Genomic DNA, 26,133 nt, shown 5'->3' with positions numbered 1-26,133 from the left:
CATTACATTACTGATCCTGAGTTACATCCTGCATTATACTCCAGAGCTGCACTCACCATTCTGCTGGTGCAGTCACTGTATACATACATTACATTACTGATCCTGAGTTACATCCTGTATTATACTCCAGAGCTGCACTCACTATTCTGCTGGTGCAGTCACTGTGTACATACATTACATTACTGATCCTGAGTTACCTCCTGTATTATAATCCAGAGCTGCACTCACTATTCTGCTGGTGCAGTCACTGTATACATACATTACATTACTGATCCTGAGTTACATCCTGTATTATACTCCAGAGCTGCACTCACTATTCTGCTGGTGCAGTCACTGTGTACATACATTACATTACTGATCCTGAGTTATATCCTCTATTATACTCCAGAGCTGCACTCACTATTCTGCTGGTACAGTCACTGTGCACATACATTACATCACTGATCCTGGGTTACATCCTGTATTATACTCCAGAGCTGCACTCACTATTCTGCTGGTGCTGTCACTGTGTACATACATTACATCACTGATCCTGGGTTACATCCTGTATTACACTCCAGAGCTGCACTCACTATTCTGCTGGTACAGTCACTGTGCACATACATTACATCACTGATCCTGGGTTACATCCTGTATTACACTCCAGAGCTGCACTCACTATTCTGCTGGTACAGTCACTGTGCACATACATTACATCACTGATCCTGGGTTACATCCTGTATTATACTCCAGAGCTGCACTCACTATTCTGCTGGTGCTGTCACTGTGTACATACATTACATCACTGATCCTGGGTTACATCCTGTATTACACTCCAGAGCTGCACTCACTATTCTGCTGGTGCAGTCACTGCGTACATACATTACATCACTGATCCTGGGTTACATCCTGTATTATACTCCAGAGCTGCACTCACTATTCTGCTGGTGCAGTCACTGTGCACATACATTACATCACTGATCCTGGGTTACATCCTGTATTACACTCCAGAGCTGCACTCACTATTCTGCTGGTGCAGTCACTGTGTACATACATTACATCACTGATCCTGGGTTACATCCTGTATTACACTCCAGAGCTGCACTCACTATTCTGCTTGTGCAGTCACTGTGTACATACATTACTGATCCTGAGTTACATCCTGTATTATACTCCAGAGCTGCACTCACTATTCTGCTGGTGCAGTCACTGTACATACATTCCTGTGTGTTCACATACACATCTGTTTCGGATCTCCTGGCTCACAATAAGGAGCTGATAATGGAGGTGGATCGCGCCGTTGTCTCCTGTGTATGAGCAGCTGTAGCAGTGAATGTGCAGACACGAGAGAGCAGCGGAGTGAACAGGATGAGCACAGGCTGATAATAATCGATGGTGTAATAACAGGATTACAAATGAATTTTTAATATCACACAAGACCTGGATGCAGATCCGGTGCCCCGACGCGCGCTCAGCTCTGCTCCACACAATGATAATGCTCTTTATGTATTGTAGGGGCCACGACGATTGAGAAGTACGACCTGAGGACCAACAGCTGGATCCAGGTCAGCACCATGAATGGTCGGCGCCTGCAGTTCGGGGTGGCAGTGATCGATAACAAGCTCTATGTGGTTGGAGGACGAGACGGACTCAAGACCTCGAATACTGTGGAGAGCTTCAACCCCATCAACAAAGTGTGGACAATTATGCCCCCGATGTCAACGCACCGGCACGGACTGGGTATGAGCGCATCATGGAGACAGTCATACTGATTACCCCGAGGGTGACTGCACCCATCTGTAGGGTTAATGGGATTAAAACGTGACTTTTATTGTTATTAATATGATCTGACAGATAAAGGATAGAATAACTGCGGTGGTCGATGTGCAGCATCTCTGTGTGACTCCTCTATGGGACATCACTCTCCTAAAGCTGAGATATCTCCTGCCCGGATTATTGGCTGCAGGTCACCGGCCAGGATCCCTCTTCTCAGGACAATTATACATGTCAGCAACAAGACCACTAGAGCGGATTAAAGTTCACCTATTGCCTCACCTCTATTTCTGATTGGACACAATTTGTGGGAAGACCTGATTGGTTTGTTAATTTGATGATGTTACAATAGAAGCCTTAAAACACCATACACTCTGATTTATTTATTTTTTTTAAACTCAATTTAGCCTCAGTCCCCAGATGGAGCGAGTCATGGCGAAACACATCAGTGAGGCAATATGTGAATTTTAGAGGTCTTGCGATTGACATCTACTGTATAATTGTCCTGGGAAGAGTGATCCTGGCTAGTGACCTGCAGCCATTAATCTGGGCAGGAGATATCTCAGCTTTAGGAAAGTGGTGTCGCATAGAGCAGTCACACAGAGATGCGGCACAGTGACCACCGCAGTTATCCTTTATCTGCTACACCATATTAATTACAATAAGTCACGTTTTATTCCCAGTCTCCCATGAGTTGGGTCCAGTCAACCTCGGGGACAGGGCAGGCTCCAGGTTTTTGAGGGCCCCGGGCGAAAGAGTCTCAGTCTTTAACACATACCACGATTCATGATCGCATATAAACACAGCCATGTTGTATATAACACAGCCATGTAGTATATAACACAGCCACGTAGTATATAGCACAGCCACGTAGCATATAACACAGCCATGTAGTATATAGCGCAGCCACATAGTATATAGCACAGCCACATAGCATATAACACAGCCATGTAGTATATAGCACAGCCACGTACTATATAGCACAGACATGTAGTATATAGCACAGCCCACGTAGCATATAACAGCACATATAGTATATAGCACAGCCATGTAGTATATAGAGACACTTGCCCCATATAGTGCTGCACAAACGTTATGGCCCCATATAGACACTTGCCCCTTATAGTGCTGCACAAACGTTATTGCTCCATACAGACACTTGCCCCATTTGCTGTTGCTCCGATAAACAAAAACAAAATGAAACATACTCACCTCTCCGTCGCTCAGGCCCCCGGCACTTTCAATACTCACCTGCTCCTCATTCCAGCCACCTCTCCATCTTCAGCATCTTCTGCACTGACGCCAGGCAGAGGGCGCGCACTAACTACGTCACCACGCCCTCTGACCTCAGCGTCACTGCAGAAGGCTCTGAAGACGGAGGCAGAGCAGCGGCTGGAACGAGCAGCAGGTGAATATCGCGCAGCGCAGCGCTCCCCTCCCCGTTATACTCACCTGCTCCTGGCGCTGTGCAGTCCCTGCTTCCCGGCGTGGCAGCTTCTTCCTGTATTGAGCGGTCACCGTTACCGCTCATTACAGTAATGAATATGCGGCTCCACCTCCCATAAGGGTGGAGCCGCATATTCATTACTGTAATGAGCGGTACCATGTGACCGCTCAGTACAGGAAGAAGCTGGGGAGCCAGGGACCTGCAGGGGCCGCGCCAGCCGCCAGGAGTAGGTAGGTGAGTATAATTAGACAGCCCTCAGCCGCTCACCCTCCCGGTGGTCCTAGGCACTGGCAGCTGCGTGCCTGCCCCTAACGCCGGCCCTGAATGGGCCCCCCTGTCTCGCCAGGGCCCCGGCACTTGCCCGGGTACACCGGGTGCTGACGCCGGCCCTGCTCGGGGACATGTGTTACTATAATTGTCTCCTCCATGAAGAGTTTTGTTAGACACTCAGGTTTCTATCGTCACTTAGGTCAGTGTCACATGTTCCAGATATTTCCGGTATCGGAAGAAACGGTCCCGTAGGTATCCATGTCCGTGTGTGCACGTAGGCCATCCGTGTGCTGTCTGTGTGTCCATGTTTATCGTGTGCGGTCCGTGTCCGTGTATTGAAACAATTTGTGAATTTGTGACTTGTGAAACCGGCCTTAGACAATACCCAGAGAATTCATGGAAACCTCTGCAGCCTGTCTATGAGACTGCTGAATCCTGACAGTGTGCGATGTGCGCTCTATTGTGAGTCTCCGGAATATCACATTGTAATCCACTACTCTGAAAGTTCTTCTGAGAATCTAGTCGGCATGTCACATGACTGCTCAGTCTCATGGTGAATATAGGGGGATCATGACAGTGTGAGCGGTGCACCCTGTGATGAATTTGGAAGACTACTGCTGAGCTGCTGTATCCAAGCGCATAATGTGTGATATTAACTGCTGGGCTACTGTATCTAATCCAATACTGTGTGATACTATCTGCTGAGGTCCTGTATCTAATCCAATACTGTGTGATACTGTCTGCTGAGCCATGTATCTAATCCTCTCCTGTGTGATACTGACTGCTGAGATGTGTATCTAATCCTATCCTGTGTGATACTGTGGGTTGTGAGCTGTGTATCTAATCCTATCCTGTGTGATACTGTCTGCTGAGCTGTGTATCTAATCCTCTCCTGTGTGATACTGTCTGCTGAGCTGTGTATCTAATCCTATCCTGTGTGATACTGTCTGCTGAGCCGTGTATCTAATCATATCCTGTGTGATACTGTCTGCTGAGCTGTGTATCTAATCCTCTCCTGTGTGATACTGACTGCTGAACCGTGTATCTAATCCTATCCTGTGTGATACTTTCTGCTGAGCTGTGTATCTAATCATATCCTGTGTGATACTGTCTGCTGAGCTGTGTATCTAATCCTCTCCTGTGTGATACTGACTGCTGAGCTGTGTATCTAATCCTATCCTGTGATACTGTGTACTGAGCTGTGTATCTAATCCTATCCTGTGTGATACTGTCTGCTGAGCCGTGTATCTAATCATATCCTGTGTGATACTGTCTGCTGAGCTGTGTATCTAATCATATCCTGTGTGATACTGTCTGCTGAGCTGTGTATCTAATCCTCTCCTGTGTGATACTGACTGCTAAGCTGTGTATCTAATCCTATCCTGTGTGATACTGTCTGCTGAGCTGTGTATCTAATCCTCTCCTGTGTGATACTGTTTGCTGAGCTGTGTATCTAATCCTATCCTGTGTGATACTGACTGCTGAGCTGTGTATCTAATCCTCTCCTGTGTGATACTGACTGCTGAGCTGTGTATCTAATCCTATCCTGTGATACTGTGTACTGAGCTGTGTATCTAATCCTATCCTGTGTGATACTGTCTGCTGAGCTGTGTATCTAATCCTCTCCTGTGTGATACTGACTGCTGAACCGTGTATCTAATCCTATCCTGTGTGATACTGTCTGCTGAGCCATGTATCTAATCCTCTCCTGTGTGATACTGACTCCTGAGCTGTGTATCTAATCCTCTCCTGTGTGATACTGATTGCTGAGCTGTGTATCTAATCCTCTCCTGTGTGATACTGACTGCTGGGCCGTGTATCTAATCCTCTCCTGTGTGATACTGTGTACTGAGCTGTGTATCTAATCATATCCTGTGTGATACTGACTCCTGAGCTGTGTATCTAATCCTCTCCTGTGTGATACTGACTGCTGAGCTGTGTATCTAATCCTATCCTGTGATACTGTGTACTGAGCTGTGTATCTAATCCTATCCTGTGTGATACTGTCTGCTGAGCTGTGTATCTAATCCTCTCCTGTGTGATACTGACTGCTGAACCGTGTATCTAATCCTATCCTGTGTGATACTGTCTGCTGAGCCATGTATCTAATCCTCTCCTGTGTGATACTGACTCCTGAGCTGTGTATCTAATCCTCTCCTGTGTGATACTGATTGCTGAGCTGTGTATCTAATCCTCTCCTGTGTGATACTGACTGCTGGGCCGTGTATCTAATCCTCTCCTGTGTGATACTGACTGCTGAGCCGTGTATCTAATCCTCTCCTGTGTGATACTGTCTGCTGAGCTGTGTATCTAATCCTCTCCTGTGTGATACTGGCTGATGGGCCATGTATCTAATCCTCTCCTGTGTGATACTGACTGCTGATCTGTGTATCTAATCCTCTCCTGTGTGATACTGACTGCTGAGCCGTGTATCTATTTCTCTCCTGTGTGATACTGTCTGCTGAGCTGGGTATCTAATCCTATCCTGTGTGATACTGTCTGCTGAGCCGTGTATCTAATCCTATCCTGTGTGATACTGACTGCTGAGCTGTGTATCTAATCCTCTCCTGTGTGATACTGTCTGCTGAGCTGTGTATCTAATCCTCTCCTGTGTGATACTGACTGCTGAGCTGTGTATCTAATCATCTCCTGTGTGATACTGTCTGCTGAGCCGTGTATCTAATCCTCTCCTGTGTGATACTGTCTGCTGAGCCGTGTATCTAATCCTATCCTGTGTGATACTGTCTGCTGAGCTGTGTATCTAATCCTCTCCTGTGTGATACTGACTGCTGAGCTGTGTATCTAATCCTCTCCTGTGTGATACTGTCTGCTGAGCCGTGTATCTAATCCTCTCCTGTGTGATACTGTCTGCTAAGCTGTGTATCTAATCCTATCCTGTGTGATACTGTCTGCTGAGCTGTGTATCTAATCCTCTCCTGTGTGACACTGTTTGCTGAGCTGTGTATCTAATCCTCTCCTGTGTGATACTGTCTGCTGAGCTGTGTATCTAATCCTCTCCTGTGTGATACTGTTTGCTGAGCTGTGTATCTAATCCTCTCCTGTGTGATACTGTTTGCTAAGCTGTGTATCTAATCCTATCCTGTGTGATACTGTCTGCTGAGCTGTGTATCTAATCCTCTCCTGTGTGATACTGACTGCTGGGCCATGTATCTAATCCTATCCTGTGTGATACTGTCTGCTAAGCTGTGTATCTAATCCTATCCTGTGTGATACTGTCTGCTGAGGTGTGTATCTAATCCTCTCCTGTGTGATACTGTCTGCTGGGCCATGTATCTAATCCTATCCTGTGTGATACTGTCTGCTAAGCTGTGTATCTAATCCTATCCTGTGTGATACTGTCTGCTGAGCTGTGTATCTAATCCTCTCCTGTGTGATACTGTTTGCTAAGCTGTGTATCTAATCCTATCCTGTGTGATACTGTCTGCTGAGCTGTGTATCTAATCCTCTCCTGTGTGATACTGACTGCTGGGCCATGTATCTAATCCTATCCTATGTGATACTGTCTGCTAAGCTGTGTATCTAATCCTATCCTGTGTGATACTGTCTGCTGAGCTGTGTATCTAATCCTCTCCTGTGTGATACTGACTGCTGGGCCATGTATCTAATCCTATCCTGTGTGATACTGTCTGCTAAGCTGTGTATCTAATCCTATCCTGTGTGATACTGTCTGCTAAGCTGTGTATCTAATCCTCTCCTGTGTGATACTGTCTGCTGAGGTGTGTATCTAATCCTCTCCTGTGTGATACTGTCTGCTGGGCCATGTATCTAATCCTATCCTGTGTGATACTGTCTGCTAAGCTGTGTATCTAATCCTATCCTGTGTGATACTGTCTGCTGAGCTGTGTATCTAATCCTCTCCTGTGTGATACTGTTTGCTGAGCTGTGTATCTAATCCTATCCTGTGTGATACTGACTGCTGAGCTGTGTATCTAATCCTATCCTGTGATACTGTGTACTGAGCTGTGTATCTAATCATATCCTGTGTGATACTGTCTGCTGAGCTGTGTATCTAATCCTCTCCTGTGTGATACTGACTGCTGAACCGTGTATCTAATCCTATCCTGTGTGATACTGTCTGCTGAGCCATGTATCTAATCCTCTCCTGTGTGATACTGACTCCTGAGCTGTGTATCTAATCCTCTCCTGTGTGATACTGACTGCTGAGCTGTGTATCTAATCCTCTCCTGTGTGATACTGGCTGCTGGGCCGTGTATCTAATCCTCTCCTGTGTGATACTGACTGCTGAGCTGCGTATCTAATCCTATCCTGTGTGATACTGACTGCTGAGCCGTGTATCTAATCCTCTCCTGTGTGATACTGTCTGCTGAGCTGTGTATCTAATCCTCTCCTGTGTGATACTGGCTGCTGGGCCATGTATCTAATCCTCTCCTGTGTGATACTGACTGCTGAGCTGTGTATCTAATCCTATCCTGTGTGATACTGACTGCTGAGCCGTGTATCTAATCCTCTCCTGTGTGATACTGTCTGCTGAGCTGGGTATCTAATCCTATCCTGTGTGATACTGTCTGCTGAGCCGTGTATCTAATCCTCTCCTGTGTGATACTGACTGCTGAGCTGTGTATCTAATCCTCTCCTGTGTGATACTGTCTGCTGAGCTGTGTATCTAATCCTCTCCTGTGTGATACTGACTGCTGAGCTGTGTATCTAATCATCTCCTGTGTGATACTGTCTGCTGAGCCGTGTATCTAATCCTCTCCTGTGTGATACTGTCTGCTGAGCCGTGTATCTAATCCTATCCTGTGTGATACTGTCTGCTGAGCTGTGTATCTAATCCTCTCCTGTGTGATACTGACTGCTGAGCTGTGTATCTAATCCTCTCCTGTGTGATTCTGTCTGCTGAGCCGTGTATCTAATCCTCTCCTGTGTGATACTGACTGCTGAGCTGTGTATCTAATCCTCTCCTGTGTGATGCTGACTGCTGAGCTGTGTATCTAATCCTCTCCTGTGTGATACTGTCTGCTGAGCCGTGTATCTAATCCTCTCCTGTGTGATACTGACTGCTGAGCTGTGTATCTAATCCTATCCTGTGTGATACTGTCTGCTGAGCTGTGTATCTAATCCTCTCCTGTGTGATACTGACTGCTGAACCGTGTATCTAATCCTATCCTGTGTGATACTGTCTGCTGAGCCATGTATCTAATCCTCTCCTGTGTGATACTGACTCCTGAGCTGTGTATCTAATCCTCTCCTGTGTGATACTGACTGCTGAGCTGTGTATCTAATCCTCTCCTGTGTGATACTGGCTGCTGGGCCGTGTATCTAATCCTCTCCTGTGTGATACTGACTGCTGAGCTGCGTATCTAATCCTATCCTGTGTGATACTGACTGCTGAGCCGTGTATCTAATCCTCTCCTGTGTGATACTGTCTGCTGAGCTGTGTATCTAATCCTCTCCTGTGTGATACTGGCTGCTGGGCCATGTATCTAATCCTCTCCTGTGTGATACTGACTGCTGAGCTGTGTATCTAATCCTATCCTGTGTGATACTGACTGCTGAGCCGTGTATCTAATCCTCTCCTGTGTGATACTGTCTGCTGAGCTGGGTATCTAATCCTATCCTGTGTGATACTGTCTGCTGAGCCGTGTATCTAATCCTCTCCTGTGTGATACTGACTGCTGAGCTGTGTATCTAATCCTCTCCTGTGTGATACTGTCTGCTGAGCTGTGTATCTAATCCTCTCCTGTGTGATACTGACTGCTGAGCTGTGTATCTAATCATCTCCTGTGTGATACTGTCTGCTGAGCCGTGTATCTAATCCTCTCCTGTGTGATACTGTCTGCTGAGCCGTGTATCTAATCCTATCCTGTGTGATACTGTCTGCTGAGCCGTGTATCTAATCCTCTCCTGTGTGATACTGACTGCTGAGCCGTGTATCTAATCCTCTCCTGTGTGATACTGTCTGCTGAGCCGTGTATCTAATCCTCTCCTGTGTGATTCTGTCTGCTGAGCCGTGTATCTAATCCTCTCCTGTGTGATACTGACTGCTGAGCTGTGTATCTAATCCTCTCCTGTGTGATTCTGTCTGCTGAGCCGTGTATCTAATCCTCTCCTGTGTGATACTGACTGCTGAGCTGTGTATCTAATCCTCTCCTGTGTGATACTGTCTGCTGAGCCGTGTATCTAATCCTCTCCTGTGTGATTCTGTCTGCTGAGCCGTGTATCTAATCCTCTCCTGTGTGATACTGACTGCTGAGCTGTGTATCTAATCCTCTCCTGTGTGATTCTGTCTGCTGAGCCGTGTATCTAATCCTCTCCTGTGTGATACTGACTGCTGAGCCGTGTATCTAATCCTCTCCTGTGTGATACTGACTGCTGAGCTGTGTATCTAATCCTCTCCTGTGTGATACTGACTGCTGAGCTGTGTATCTAATCCTCTCCTGTGTGATACTGACTGCTGGGCCATGTATCTAATCCTATCCTGTGTGATACTGTCTGCTAAGCTGTGTATCTAATCCTCTCCTGTGTGATACTGACTGCTGAGCCGTGTATCTAATCCTCTCCTGTGTGATACTGACTGCTGAGCTGTGTATCTAATCCTCTCCTGTGTGATACTGACTGCTGAGCTGTGTATCTAATCCTCTCCTGTGTGATACTGACTGCTGGGCCATGTATCTAATCCTATCCTGTGTGATACTGTCTGCTAAGCTGTGTATCTAATCCTATCCTGTGTGATACTGTCTGCTGAGGTGTGTATCTAATCCTCTCCTGTGTGATACTGTCTGCTGGGCCATGTATCTAATCCTCTCCTGTGTGATACTGTCTGCTGAGCCGTGTATCTAATCCTCTCCTGTGTGATACTGACTGCTGAGCTGTGTATCTAATCCTATCCTGTGTGATACTGTCTGCTGAGCTGTGTATCTAATCCTCTCCTGTGTGATACTGACTGCTGAACCGTGTATCTAATCCTATCCTGTGTGATACTGTCTGCTGAGCCATGTATCTAATCCTCTCCTGTGTGATACTGACTCCTGAGCTGTGTATCTAATCCTCTCCTGTGTGATACTGACTGCTGAGCTGTGTATCTAATCCTCTCCTGTGTGATACTGGCTGCTGGGCCGTGTATCTAATCCTCTCCTGTGTGATACTGACTGCTGAGCTGCGTATCTAATCCTATCCTGTGTGATACTGACTGCTGAGCCGTGTATCTAATCCTCTCCTGTGTGATACTGTCTGCTGAGCTGTGTATCTAATCCTCTCCTGTGTGATACTGGCTGCTGGGCCATGTATCTAATCCTCTCCTGTGTGATACTGACTGCTGAGCTGTGTATCTAATCCTATCCTGTGTGATACTGACTGCTGAGCCGTGTATCTAATCCTCTCCTGTGTGATACTGTCTGCTGAGCTGGGTATCTAATCCTATCCTGTGTGATACTGTCTGCTGAGCCGTGTATCTAATCCTCTCCTGTGTGATACTGACTGCTGAGCTGTGTATCTAATCCTCTCCTGTGTGATACTGTCTGCTGAGCTGTGTATCTAATCCTCTCCTGTGTGATACTGACTGCTGAGCTGTGTATCTAATCATCTCCTGTGTGATACTGTCTGCTGAGCCGTGTATCTAATCCTCTCCTGTGTGATACTGTCTGCTGAGCCGTGTATCTAATCCTATCCTGTGTGATACTGTCTGCTGAGCCGTGTATCTAATCCTCTCCTGTGTGATACTGACTGCTGAGCCGTGTATCTAATCCTCTCCTGTGTGATACTGTCTGCTGAGCCGTGTATCTAATCCTCTCCTGTGTGATTCTGTCTGCTGAGCCGTGTATCTAATCCTCTCCTGTGTGATACTGACTGCTGAGCTGTGTATCTAATCCTCTCCTGTGTGATTCTGTCTGCTGAGCCGTGTATCTAATCCTCTCCTGTGTGATACTGACTGCTGAGCTGTGTATCTAATCCTCTCCTGTGTGATACTGTCTGCTGAGCCGTGTATCTAATCCTCTCCTGTGTGATTCTGTCTGCTGAGCCGTGTATCTAATCCTCTCCTGTGTGATACTGACTGCTGAGCTGTGTATCTAATCCTCTCCTGTGTGATTCTGTCTGCTGAGCCGTGTATCTAATCCTCTCCTGTGTGATACTGACTGCTGAGCCGTGTATCTAATCCTCTCCTGTGTGATACTGACTGCTGAGCTGTGTATCTAATCCTCTCCTGTGTGATACTGACTGCTGAGCTGTGTATCTAAAGTCCACTTTAAGGGAGGATATTAGCGAAGGGAATGAGGATGTCGAGTCCATATGGGTTGAAATTCATGGAGGGAAAAATGGTAACAAAATTCTCATTGGGGTCTGTTACAAACCCCCAAATATAACAGAAAGCATGGAAAGTCTACTTCTAAAGCAGATAGATGAAGCTGCAACCCATAATGAGGTCCTGGTTATGGGGGACTTTAACTACCCGGATATTAACTGGGAAACAGAAACCTGTGAAACCCATAAAGGCAACAGGTTTCTGCTAATAACCAAGAAAAATTATCTTTCACAATTGGTGCAGAATCCAACCAGAGGAGCAGCACTTTTAGACCTAATACTATCTAATAGACCTGACAGAATAACAAATCTGCAGGTGGTCGGGCATTTAGGAAATAGCGACCACAATATTGTACAGTTTCACCTGTCTTTCACTAGGGGGACTTGTCAGGGAGTCACAAAAACATTGAACTTTAGGAAGGCAAAGTTTGAACAGCTTAGAGATGCCCTTAATCTGGTAGACTGGGACAATATCCTCAGAAATAAGAATACAGATAATAAATGGGAAATGTTTAAGAACATCCTAAATAGGCAGTGTAAGCGGTTTATACCTTGTGGGAATAAAAGGACTAGAAATAGGAAAAACCCAATGTGGCTAAACAAAGAAGTAAGACAGGCAATTAACAGTAAAAAGAAAGCATTTGCACTACTAAAGCAGGATGGCACCATTGAAGCTCTAAAAAACTATAGGGAGAAAAATACTTTATCTAAAAAACTAATTAAAGCTGCCAAAAAGGAAACAGAGAAGCACATTGCTAAGGAGAGTAAAACTAATCCCAAACTGTTCTTCAACTATATCAATAGTAAAAGAATAAAAACTGAAAATGTAGGCCCCTTAAAAAATAGTGAGGAAAGAATGGTTGTAGATGACGAGGAAAAAGCTAACATATTAAACACCTTCTTCTCCACGGTATTCACGGTGGAAAATGAAATGCTAGGTGAAATCCCAAGAACAATGAAAACCCTATATTAAGGGTCACCAATCTAACCCAAGAAGAGGTGCGAAACCGGCTAAATAAGATTAAAATAGATAAATCTCCGGGTCCGGATGGCATACACCCACGAGTACTAAGAGAACTAAGTAATGTAATAGATAAACCATTATTTCTTATTTTTAGTGACTCTATAGCGACAGGGTCTGTTCCGCAGGACTGGCGCATAGCAAATGTGGTGCCAATATTCAAAAAGGGCTCTAAAAGTGAACCTGGAAATTATAGGCCAGTAAGTCTAACCTCTATTGTTGGTAAAATATTTGAAGGGTTTCTGAGGGATGTTATTCTGGATTATCTCAATGAGAATAACTGTTTAACTCCATATCAGCATGGGTTTATGAGAAATCGCTCCTGTCAAACCAATCTAATCAGTTTTTATGAAGAGGTAAGCTATAGGCTGGACCACGGTGAGTCATTGGACGTGGTATATCTCGATTTTTCCAAAGCGTTTGATACCGTGCCGCACAAGAGGTTGGTACACAAAATGAGAATGCTTGGTCTGGGGGAAAATGTGTGTAAATGGGTTAGTAACTGGCTTAGTGATAGAAAGCAGAGGGTGGTTATAAATGGTATAGTCTCTAACTGGGTCGCTGTGACCAGTGGGGTACCGCAGGGGTCAGTATTGGGACCTGTTCTCTTCAACATATTCATTAATGATCTGGTAGAAGGTTTACACAGTAAAATATCGACATTTGCAGATGATACAAAACTATGTAAAGCAGTTAATACAAGAGAAGATAGTATTCTGCTACAAATGGATCTGGATAAGTTGGAAACTTGGGCTGAAAGGTGGCAGATGAGGTTTAACAATGATAAATGTAAGGTTATACACATGGGAAGAGGGAATCAATATCACCATTACACACTGAACGGGAAACCACTGGGTAAATCTGACAGGGAGAAGGACTTGGGGATCCTAGTTAATGATAAACTTACCTGGAGCAGCCAGTGCCAGGCAGCAGCTGCCAAGGCAAACAGGATCATGGGGTGCATTAAAAGAGGTCTGGATACACATTATGAGAGCATTATACTGCCTCTGTACAAATCCCTAGTTAGACCGCACATGGAGTACTGTGTCCAGTTTTGGGCACCTGTGCTCATGAAGGATATAATGGAACTAGAGAGAGTACAAAGGAGGGCAACAAAATTAATAAAGGGGATGGGAGAACTACAATACCCAGATAGATTAGCGAAATTAGGATTATTTAGTCTAGAAAAAAGACGACTGAGGGGCGATCTAATAACCATGTATAAGTATATAAGGGGACAATACAAATATCTCGCTGAGGATCTGTTTATACCAAGGAAGGTGACGGGCACAAGGGGGCATTCTTTGCGTCTGGAGGAGAGAAGGTTTTTCCACCAACATAGGAGAGGATTCTTTACTGTTAGGGCAGTGAGAATCTGGAATTGCTTGCCTGAGGAGGTGGTGATGGCGAACTCAGTCGAGGGGTTCAAGAGAGGCCTGGATGTCTTCCTGGAGCAGAACAATATTGTATCATACAATTATTAGGTTCTGTAGAAGGACGTAGATCTGGGGATTTATTATGACGGACTATAGGCTGAACTGGATGGACAAATGTCTTTTTTCGGCCTTACTAACTATGTTACTATGTTACTATGTTACTATGTTATCTAATCCTCTCCTGTGTGATACTGACTGCTGAGCCGTGTATCTAATCCTCTCCTGTGTGATACTTTCTGCTGAGCTGTGTATCTAATCCTCTCCTGTGTGATACTGTCTGCTGAGCTGTGTATCTAATCCTCTCCTGTGTGATACTGACTCCTGAGCTGTGTATCTAATCCTCTCCTGTGTGATACTGATTGCTGAGCTGTGTATCTAATCCTCTCCTGTGTGATACTGACTGCTGAGCTGTGTATCTAATCCTCTCCTGTGTGATACTGGCTGCTGGGCCGTGTATCTAATCCTCTCCTGTGTGATACTGACTGCTGAGCTGCGTATCTAATCCTATCCTGTGTGATACTGACTGCTGAGCCGTGTATCTAATCCTCTCCTGTGTGATACTGTCTGCTGAGCTGTGTATCTAATCCTCTCCTGTGTGATACTGGCTGCTGGGCCATGTATCTAATCCTCTCCTGTGTGAAACTGACTGCTGAGCTGTGTATCTAATCCTCTCCTGTGTGATACTGATTGCTGAGCCGTGTATCTAATCCTCTCCTGTGTGATACTGTCTGCTAAGCCGTGTATCTAATCCTATCCTGTGTGATACTGTCTGCTGAGCTGGGTATCTAATCCTATCCTGTGTGATACTGTCTGCTGAGCCGTGTATCTAATCCTCTCCTGTGTGATACTGTCTGTTGAGCTGTGTATCTAATCCTCTCCTGTGTGATACTGTCTGCTGAGCCGTGTATCTAATCCTCTCCTGTGTGATACTGTCTGCTGAGCCGTGTATCTAATCTTCTCCTGTGTGATACTGTCTGCTGAGCCGTGTATCTAATCCTCTCCTGTGTGATACTGTCTGCTGAGCTGTGTATCTAATCCTCTCCTGTGTGATACTGACTGCTGAGCCGTGTATCTAATCCTCTCCTGTGTGATACTTTCTGCTGAGCTGTGTATCTAATCCTCACCTGTGTGATACTGTCTGCTGAGCCGTGTATCTAATCCTATCCTGTGTGATACTGTCTGCTGAGCCGTGTATCTAATCCTATCCTGTGTGATACTGTCTGCTGAGCCGTTTATCTAATCCTCTCCTGTGTGATACTGACTGCTGAGCTGTGTATCTAATCCTCTCCTGTGTGATACTGACTGCTGAGCCGTGTATCTAATCCTCTCCTGTGTGATACTTTCTGCTGAGCTGTGTATCTAATCCTCTCCTGTGTGATACTGTCTGCTGAGCTGTGTATCTAATCCTCTCCTGTGTGATACTGTCTGCTGAGCCGTGTATCTAATCCTCTCCTGTGTGATACTGTCTGCTGAGCTGTGTATCTAATCCTCTCCTGTGTGATACTGTCTGCTGAGCTGTGTATCTAATCCTATCCTGTGTAATACTGACTGCTGAGCTGTGTATCTAATCCTCTCCTGTGTGATACTGACTGCTGAGCCGTGTATCTAATCCTCTCCTGTGTGATACTGACTGCTGAGCCGTGTATCTAATCCTCTCCTGTGTGATACTGACTGCTGAGCTGTGTATCTAATCCTCTCCTGTGTGGTACTGTCTGCTGAGCCGTGTATCTAATCCTCTCCTGTGTGATACTGTCTGCTGAGCTGTGTATCTAATCCTATCCTGTGTGATACTGTCTGCTGAGCCGTGTATCTAATCCTCTCCTGTGTGATACTGACTGCTGAGCTGTGTATCTAATCCTCTCCTGTGTGATACTGTCTGCTGAGCTGTGTATCTAATCCTCTCCTGTGTGATACTGACTGCTGAGCCGTGTATCTAATCCTCTCCTGTGTGATACTGACTGCTGAGCCGTGTATCTAACCCTCTCCTGTGTGATACTGACTGCTGAGCTGTGTATCTAATCCTCTCCTGTGTGATATTGTCTGCTGAGCTGTGTATCTAATCCTATCCTGTGTGATACTGGCTGCTGAGCCGTGTATCTAATCCTCTCCTGTGTGATACTGACTGCCGAGCCGTGTATCTAATCCTATCCTGTGTGATACTGTCTGCTGAGCTGTGTATCTAATCCTCTCCTGTGTGATACTGACTGCTGAGCCGTGTATCTAATCCTCTCCTGTGTGATACTGACTGCTGAGCTGTGTATCTAATCCTCTCCTGTGTGATACTGTCTGCTGAGCCGTGTATCTAATCCTCTCCTGTGTGATACTGTCTGCTGAGCCGTGTATCTGATCCTCTCCTGTGTGATACTGACTGCTGAGCCGTGTATCTAATCCTATCCTGTGTGATACTGACTGCTGAGCCGTGTATCTAATCCTATCCTGTGTGATACTGTCTGCTGAGCCGTGTATCTAATCATCTCCTGTGTGATACTGACTGCTGAGCCGTGTATCTAATCCTATCCTGTGTGATACTGTCTGCTGAGCCGTGTATCTAATCCTCTCCTGTGTGATACTGTCTGCTGAGCCGTGTATCTAATCCTCTCCTGTGTGATACTGCCTGCTGAGCCATGTATCTAATCCTATCCTGTGTGATACTGTCTGCTGAGCCGTGTTTCTAATCCTCTCCTGTGTGATACTGTCTGCTGAGCCGTGTATCTAATCCTCTCCTGTGTGATACTGGCTGCTGAGCTGTGTATCTAATCCTATCCTGTGATACTGTCTGCTGAGCTGTGTATCTAATCCTATCCTGTGATACTGGCTGCTGAGCTGTGTATCTCATCACTATTACTTTTTCTGTTTCTTTGCACCTTTGTTACTTTGTTTCCCTCCAATCTCTTGGATATAAGTACGAGCAGTCGTTGTGCCGCCATGACGCCCCGCGACCTCTCCGCGCAGGACACGAGCGCTGTCCGTTTTCTTTCTCTCTGAGCCGCAATTTCTGGAAATGTGTAAATTATAAATGAAATAATTCTTCAGGTCGTGAATCCATCAGTCTCCAAATCACAAACTAAACCCATAAATTATGAGCGCAGCAGACAAGGATTATCGCCGGAGTGCAGAGCTGGAATCCCCGGCTCTGGGATTAGTGTAAAAAGTAAAGATTATTATTATTAGTGTAGATGTGATCAGCCGTTTCGTGTACGCAGCACCGCTGTTACTTTTCAGTGACAGGTGACATTTTCTTGCCTTTTCCAGGGGTGGCCGTGCTGGAAGGCCCCATGTATGCTGTAGGCGGCCATGATGGCTGGAGCTATCTGAACACAGTGGAGCGCTGGGACCCTCAGGCGCGGCAGTGGAATTACGTGGCCAGTATGTCCACACCCAGGAGCACGGTCGGCGTCGCAGCTTTGAATAACAAGTGAGTGTTGGCAGACATAAAATGCAGTCAGCGTGCGCAGTCTCTACATCATCCTTGCAAACACTGTGTGTACAGTCACTGTGTGCAGCCTCCTCCTCCTCCTGTGCAGTCACTGTGTGCAGTCTCTTCCTGTGCAGTCACTGTGTGCAGCCTCCTCCTCCTGTGCAGTCACTGTGTGCAGCCTCCTCCTGTGCAGTCACTGTGTGCAGTCTCCTCCTCCTGTACAGTCACTGTCTGCAGTCTCTTCCTGTGCAGTCACTGTGTGCAGCCTTCTCCTCCTCCTGTGCAGTCACTGTGTGCAGTCTCTACCTCCTGTGCAGTCACTGTGTGCAGCCTTCTCCTCCTCCTGTGCAGTCACTGTGTGCAGCCTCTTCCTCCTCCTGTGCAGTCACTGTGTGCAGCCTTCTCCTCCTCCTGTGCAGTCCCTGTGTGCAGCCTTCTCCTCCTCCTGTGCAGTCACTGTGTGCAGTCTCCTCCTCCTGTGCAGTCACTGTGTGCAGTCTCCTCCTCCTGTGCAGTCACTGTGTGCAGTCTCTTCCTGTGCAGTCACTGTATGCAGCCTTCTCCTCCTCCTGTGAAGTCACTGTGTGCAGCCTCCTCCTCCTGTGCAGTTACTGTGTGCAGCCTTCTCCTCCTCCTGTGCAGTCACTGTGTGCAGTCTCCTCCTCCTGTACAGTCACTGTCTGCAGTCTCTACCTCCTGTGCAGTCACTGTGTGCAGCCTCCTCCTCCTCCTGTGCAGTCACTGTGTGCAGCCTCCTCCTGTGCAGTCACTGTGTGCAGCCTTCTCCTCCTCCTGTGCAGTCCCTGTGTGCAGCCTTCTCCTCCTCCTGTGCAGTCACTGTGTGCAGTCTCCTCCTCCTGTGCAGTCACTGTGTGCAGTCTCTTCCTGTGCAGTCACTGTATGCAGCCTTCTCCTCCTCCTGTGAAGTCTGTTGTGAATTCTGTTGTCGGGCTCCCTCCTGTGGTCATGAATGGTACTTCGGCTGGTTTTGTCCATGGACTTCCTCTGGTGGCTGTGGGTGTTTCTGAGTTTCCTTCCACAGGTGACGAGGCTAAGTCGTTAGTGGGCTGCTCTATTTAACTCCACTTAGATCTTTGCCCCATGCCAGCTGTCAATGTTGTACTATTGGTTTAGTTCGCTCCTGGATCGTTCTGGTTTCCTGTTATTTCCAGCAGAAGCTAAGTTCCTCTTTGCTATTTTCTTGTTTGCTATTTTTTCTGTCCAGCTTGCTATTGTGAATATTACCTTGCTTGCTGGAAGCTCTGGGACGCAGAGGGAGCGCCTCCGCACCGTGAGTCGGTGCAGAAGGTTTTCTTTCCCTGCACTCTCTGCGTGGCTTTTTGTAGGTTTTTGTGCTGACCGCAAAGTTGCCTTTCCTATCCTCTGTCTGTTCAGTAAGTCGGGCCTCTCTTTGCTAAATCTATTTCATCTCTGTGTTTGTGATTTCATCTTACTCACAGTCAATATATGTGGGGGCTGCCTTTTCCTTTGGGGAATTTCTCTGAGGCAAGGTAGGCTTTATTTTCCTATCTTTAGGGCTAGCTAGTTTCTTAGGCTGTGTCGAGTTGCATAGGGAGCTGTTGTGAATTCTGTGGCAGAGCTTCCTCCTGTGGTCACGAGTGGTACTTCGGCTGGTTCTCTCTGTGAGCTTCCGTTGGTGGAGGAAAGTGGTACTGCGGCTTCTGAGTTTCCTTCCTCAGGTGATGTGGTGAAGTCGTTGGGTGCTTCTCTATTTAACTCCACCTAGTGCTTTGATCCTGGCTTCCAGTCAATGTTCTAGTATTGGATCTGTTTCCTCCTGGATCGTTCCTGTGGCCTGCTGCTCTGCATAGCTAAGTTTCTCTTTGCTATTTGTTTGCTGTTTTTTTTCTGTCCAGCTTGTCAATTTGTTTTTTTTCTGCTTGCTGGAAGCTCTGGGACGCAGAGGGTGTACCTCCGTGCCGTTAGTTCGGTACGGAGGGTCTTTTTGCCCCCTTTGCGTGGTTTTTGTAGGGTTTTGTGTTGACGGCAAAGTTACCTTTCCTATCCTCGCTCTGTTCAGAAAGTTGGGCCTCACTTTGCTAAATCTATTTCATCTCCACGTTTGTCTTTTCATCTTAACTCACAGTCATTATATGTGGGGGCTGCCTTTTCCTTTGGGGTATTTCTCTGAGGCAAGGTAGGCTTATTTTCTATCTTCAGGCTAGCTAGTTTCTCAGGCCGTGCCGAGTTGCATAGGCAGCGTTAGGCGCAATCCACGGCTGCCTTTAGTGTGGTTGGAGAGGATTAGGGATTGCGGTCAACAGAGTTCCCACGTCTCAGAGCTCGTTCTTGTTTTTTGGGTTATTGCCATATCACTGTATGTGCGCTGACCTCTATGTCCATTGTGGTACTGAATTACCTTTCATAACAGGGAGCGTTAGGAGCAATCCACGGCTATTTCTAGTGTGTGTGATAGGATTAGGGATTGCGGTCAGCAGAGTTTCCACTTCCCAGAGCTTGTCCTGTATTTTTGTAGCTATCAGGTCTTTCCGGGTGCTCTTGACCATCAGGTCCATTCTTGTCCTAACCACCAGGTCATAACAGAAGTCACTGTGTGCAGCCTCCTCCTCCTGTGCAGTCACTGTGTGCAGCCTTCTCCTCCTCCTGTGCAGTCACTGTGTGCAGTCTCCTCCTCCTGTACAGTCACTGTCTGCAGTCTCTACCTCCTGTGCAGTCACTGTGTGCAGCCTCCTCCTCCTCCTCCTGTACAGTCACTGTGTGCAGCCTCCTCCTCCTGTGCAGTCACTGTGTGCAGCCTCCTCCTACTGTGCAGTCACTGTGTGCAGCCTCCTCCTCCTCTTGTGCAGTCACTGTGTGCAGCCTCCTCCTCCTCATGTGCAGTCACTGTGTGCAGCCTCTTCCTCCTCCTGTGCAGTCACTGTGTGCAGCCTTCTGCTCCTCCTGTGCAGTCACTGTGTGCAGCCTTCTCCTCCTCCTGTGCAGTCACTGTGTGCAGCCTCCTCCTCCTGTGCAGTCCCTGTGTGCAGTCTCCTCCTCCTGTGCAGTCACTGTGTGCAGCCTCCTCCTCCTCCTGTGCAGTCACAGTGTGCAGCCTCCTCCTCCTGTGCAGTCACTGTGTGCAGCCTCCTCCTCCTCCTGTGCAGTCACTGTGTGCAGTCTCCTCCTCCTGTACAGTCACTGTCTGCAGTCTCTACCTCCTGTGCAGTCATTGTGTGCAGCCTCCTCCTCCTCCTCCTGTACAGTCACTGTGTGCAGCCTCCTCCTCCTGTGCAGTCACTGTGTGCAGCCTCCTCCTACTGTGCAGTCACTGTGTGCAGCCTCCTCCTCCTCTTGTGCAGTCACTGTGTGCAGCCTCCTCCTCCTCATGTGCAGTCACTGTGTGCAGCCTCTTCCTCCTCCTGTGCAGTCACTGTGTGCAGCCTTCTCCTCCTCCTGTGCAGTCACTGTGTGCAGCCTTCTCCTCCTCCTGTGCAGTCACTGTGTGCAGCCTTCTCCTCCTCCTGTGCAGTCACTGTGTGCAGCCTTCTCCTCCTCCTGTGCAGTCACTGTGTGCAGCCTTCTCCTCCTACTGTGCAGTCACTGTGTGCAGCCTCCTCCTCCTGTGCAGTCACTGTGTGCAGCCTCCTCCTCCTCCTGTGCAGTCACAGTGTGCAGCCTCCTCCTCCTGTGCAGTCACTGTGTGCAGCCTCCTCCTCCTCCTGTGCAGTCACTGTGTGCAGCCTCCTCCTCCTGTGCAGTCACTGTGTGCACTCTCCTCCTCCTCCTGTGCAGTCACAGTGTGCAGCCTCCTCCTCCTCCTGTGCAGTCACTGTGTGCAGCCTCCTCCTCCTGTGCAGTCAATGTGTGCAGCCTCCTCCTCCTTTGCAGTCACTGTGTGCAGCCTCCTCCTCCTGTGCAGTCACTGTGTGCAGCCTCCTCCTCCTGTGCAGTCACTGTGTGCAGAGACATGCTGGATGGAATTTTTGCCTGTGTGAGATCTGATGAGTGAATGTTTGATGAATCTGTCAGAGATCGATCAGATTGACCCTTTTTCACCCCATTTACAAGATGAAATAGCCAAGATTGCTGGGAGATGTAGTTCAGTGAGACAGCAGTTACTGTGTATTTGCTCCTACTTGGGTTTGAACTCCACATTTATGGTGACAGGATGAGCGCACAGGTAGGACACAGTGGCAGGACGATCACATTCATCACCATTGACTTGGGCTCCATAAAACAACCTGTCACATGACCCATGACCTTACATAAAATAAGACATAAAAAGTATCTTTATTCCATAACTTTACTCTTGGCGCCACCTAGCGGTGAATGGGAAAAATCGTCCACTGTATGTTTTTTTTTCCCTTATGAAAAATGTCTTGTTATTTTGGCCAAACAATTTGTTTTCATTTGAAGCAAACAATTAGCAACTTCTCCTTCCCTGGATGCGGGTTCATGTATGGAGCACCAATGGAATGGGCGCCACTACAGGGTTCCCAGTGCATCATTGCACTATTGCAAGGAAGACTGGACTGTTCTCTTTTGTTCTGGCCGGTGGTGACCTTTTCGTGCAGTTACAGAGCAGGGTTAAGAGCGGAATCAGGAACAGAACAGAGTGAGATACAACCTATGATTTTTGCATTTTCAGGAAATAAGGAACATACAGGATGTCCCAATCAGCTGTGCAGCAGATAGCAGCCAGTACAGAGCTCCTGGGATGGATGAGAAATCTTAGTACAATACTGACCCCTAGTGGTGAAAAGTGAGAAACGCACAGCGAACTGTGGAACAGCTTTGCTCATTTAATGAAAACAAAGTATATATAATATAACCAATCATGTCGCAAGTTTCTAATAAACGTATTTCAATTGTAACAGTTTTCAAGACCTCTAATTATCAGTGGTTGGGAAAATAATTGTTTACATTCTAATATGAAAATCAGAACTTCTAAAACTTCTCATGACTCAGGGTTTATATAGGGTCAATTATATAGAAAATGAGGCTGTGGGGAAGAGAAATGGGGACATTGATGGGTAGTTTTTCTCATAAGTTATTTGGAATGGTATAATAGTAAAGTTTATGGTGTTCTAAGATGTGAAGGGGTTAATAGTAATGTGTCCCTGGTGTTCTAAGAACTGTAATTGGATAATAACAATGTCCCTGGTGGTCTAGGACCATAAACAGGTAACAACAATGTCCTTGGTGGTCTACAACCATAAATAGGTAATGGCAATGTCCCTGGTGGTCTACAACCATAAATAGGTAATGGCAATGTCCCTGGTGGTCTACAACCATAAATAGGTAATGGCAATGTCCCTGGTGGTCTACAACCATAAATAGGTAATGGCAATGTCCTTGGTGGTCTACAACCATAAATAGGTAACAACAATGTCCTCGGTGGTCTACAACCATAGATAGGTAATGGCAATGTCCCTGGTGGTCTACAACCATAGATAGGTAATGGCAATGTCCCTGGTGGTCTACAACCATAAATAGGTAATGGCAATGTCCCTGGTGGTCTACAACCATAGATAGGTAATGGCAATGTCCCTGGTGGTCTACAACCATAAATAGGTAATGGCAATGTCCCTGGTGGTCTACAGCCATAGATAGGTAATGGCAATGTCCCTGGTGGTCTACAACCATAGATAGGTAATGGCAATGTCCCTGGTGGTCTACAACCATAGATAGGTAATGGCAATGTGGCTGGTGGTCTACAACCATAAATAGGTAATGGCAATGTCCCTGGTGGTCTACAACCATAGATAGGTAATGGCAATGTCCCTGGTGGTCTACAACCATAAATAGGTAATGGCAATGTCCCTGGTGGTCTACAACCATAGATAGGTAATGGCAATGTGGCTGGTGGTCTACAACCATAAATAGGTAATGGCAATGTCCCTGGTGGTCTACAACCATAAATAGGTAATGGCAATGTCCCTGGTGGTCTAGAACTGTACTCGGCAGCCACGATAAGGCGACTCTCGTTCATTTGTTTGGTTGTATATGGAGATGGCTACTCTTAGTAAGCACCTGTTCATATGTGATTTCTTCTTAGAAGTGACAGTCAGTCTTTTGATATCTGTATGCATTAGCTCTCTGACTGAGCACTCCACCCCTCAGCCTTAAGCAGTTTTAGTTACAGCAGGATCCTTCCTTTCCATAGAGACGTAGACTTCAGTCTAAGAGAGGATTCACATTAGGCAGGTCCTGGCAATGAGAGTCGCCTTGTCTTGGCTGTCAGGTACACATGAATTGGCCAACTTATGCGCTAAGTATTCTCAATTTTTCATATTTTCTAGTGCATTAATGCAATTCAATTTTCATATTGAATTGGGTTCACCCATCTTTATCCTTTATTAATCCTATAGTTGTACTGTAAATAAACACGCAGCCAAAATAAAGTCCTTTTTTTGAAGTACACAAAACACACTTTAACTTTTTCATTTAAAAATAACAAACACAGTTTTACTCACCTAACGCCCATTCCATGGAATCCCTCGTCACCTGTAAAAAAAAAAACAATAATAAAAAACAACAATATCCCTGACCTGTCCATCATTCTGTCCCATGCCATAATCCATGTCTGGGGGATAAATAGTTTTGAACCTGGACGGTGACAAGATGCGATCGTCCAGGCTGTGAACCACTGGGGAATGACCTGCTGTAAGCGCATCATCAGTGACCAGTGGTGACGTCATCGAGGTTACCGCTGGTCACTGAGGCTGCGTCCCAGCCGGGCTAATGAACTGCGGTGACCTCAGTGAGATCATTGTTAGCATTGTGAGAAAAAGTCTTACGGAGCAAAGGTGAGTTCACTGCAGATCACTGTGAGAAATGTCTCACGGTGAACTGCGGTGAAATCACTGAGCTCAGCGCTGCACCGTGATTGGGGTCCGGATTCAGATAATGTTCTTGTACCCGAACAAAACTTTTTTTTAACTGTTCGGCCGAACACACACTGGACCCTAACATCCAGGAGTTTGCCCATCTCTACACGTCACAAGTATGGCACTAAATAGTCACAAATGTTTGCACCAGCTGTTTTCTAACCCAGTGGGACCGGGACGGACAGTGCATACAATACACAATACACTCCAGGTTTGGGCTCATGGGATGCACAAAATCTATTAAGAGCCGTGCACCAATGTAACAAAAAATGGACACATTTGTAACCAATGATCCAGTCTTCAGAAAATGTGTGCCCTATTAACTATAGGAAGGTGCGGGTGTTTACTATGCGATGAGCGGACGCCAGCCCTTTAACTACAAGTCACAGCTGTGATCTGCCCACTTTTCATTATCTGCCACCTGCACATTAGTGAAGTGTTTCCTCCGCGCTGATAAATATATGGAACTATTTCAGGTTATTTAATAATCGCTGCAGTTTCCTGCACTAAGCAGTTCTCCGGAAATGCGATTACAGCAGATTTTTTTTCTCCGAGCTGCAGATAAACCATTTAATTTGCCCTTTGCGAGCAGCTGCGGAGTTAATGTGCCGCTCCAGAGAACAATCCGACAATCAGCCGCCATTCATCCCGGGGACGAGAAACCATCACTATGAGGCCGAGGTCACACCAGAGAGAAATACGGACGTATGAGAGGCGCAAAAACAACAAATTGCATTCGGACCAATGATTCTCTACGAGGCAGCTTCCATCAGCCGTATATTTCTCGGCCGTATTTTACGGGCTGAGAAAGTCGCAGCATGCTTCGTTTGTCAGCGTATTCCTCCAAAAATCCGCCAATGACAGTCTATGGGGGCGAGAAAAATACAGATTAAACACGGACCACACGTGCGACTTGTGAGAAATACGCACGGGTGTTCTATAGAAATTAATAATTCAGTTCGGTGTACAGTAAAATCACACTGACAGGTTAGAATAGAATAGATAAAACAAATGTCTACACATAGTATAGGGGTATATATACTGCTCAAAAAAATAAAGGGAACACTAAAATCCCACATCCTAGATATCAATGAATGAAATATTCCAGTTGCAAATTTTTATTCATTGCATAGTGGAATGTGTTCAGAACAATAAAACATAACAATTATCAATGCACATCAAAATGAAAATCCCACGGAGGTCTGGAGTTGGAATGATACTCAAAATCAAAGTGGAAAATCAAATTACAGGCTGATCCAACTTCAGTGGAAATGCCTCAAGACAAGGAATTGATGCTCAGTAGTGTGTGTGGCCTCCACGTGCCTGTATGACCTCCCTACTGTACAACGCCTGGGCATGCTCCTGATGAGGCGGCAGATGGTCTCCTGAGGGATCTCCTCCCAGACCTGGACTAAAGCATCCGCCAACTCCTGGACAGTCTGTGGTGCAACATAACGTTGGTGGATGGTGTGAGACATGATATCCCCGATGTGCTCAATCGGATTCAGGTCTGGGGAACGGGCGGGCCAGTCCATAGCTTCAATGCCTTCATCTTGCAGGAACTGCTGACACACTCCAGCCACATGAGGTCTGGCATTGTCCTGCATTAGGAGGAACCCAGGGCCAACCACACCAGCATATGGTCTCACAAGGGGTCT

At 46.6% G+C, this 26,133-nt stretch overlaps 1 protein-coding gene across 2 annotated transcripts in view; it reads left to right on the top strand.

The window, feature by feature from the left end:
* The window catches only part of KLHL4 (kelch like family member 4), a 295,029-nt gene that overhangs the window by 252,279 nt on the left and 16,617 nt on the right, over nucleotides 1–26,133 (top strand). The window contains exons 7-9 of one of the 2 annotated variants that reach the window (XM_069746102.1): nucleotides 1,495–1,719; nucleotides 17,459–17,621; nucleotides 22,234–22,463. In XM_069746102.1, coding sequence (XP_069602203.1) covers nucleotides 1,495–1,719; nucleotides 17,459–17,621; nucleotides 22,234–22,240 — 395 coding nt within the window. In that variant the 3' untranslated portion in view covers nucleotides 22,241–22,463. Of the gene's footprint in view, nucleotides 1–1,494; nucleotides 1,720–17,458; nucleotides 17,622–22,233; nucleotides 22,464–26,133 lie in introns of those variants that run through there. The other variant, XM_069746101.1, reaches the window with a different exon arrangement.

This window comes from Ranitomeya imitator, chromosome 2 (assembly GCF_032444005.1).
Source record: "Ranitomeya imitator isolate aRanImi1 chromosome 2, aRanImi1.pri, whole genome shotgun sequence".
Lineage (NCBI taxonomy): Eukaryota > Metazoa > Chordata > Amphibia > Anura > Dendrobatidae > Ranitomeya > Ranitomeya imitator.
The sequence above is the reverse complement of the archived record's forward strand: the minus strand, read 5'-3'. Positions and strand labels throughout refer to the sequence as shown.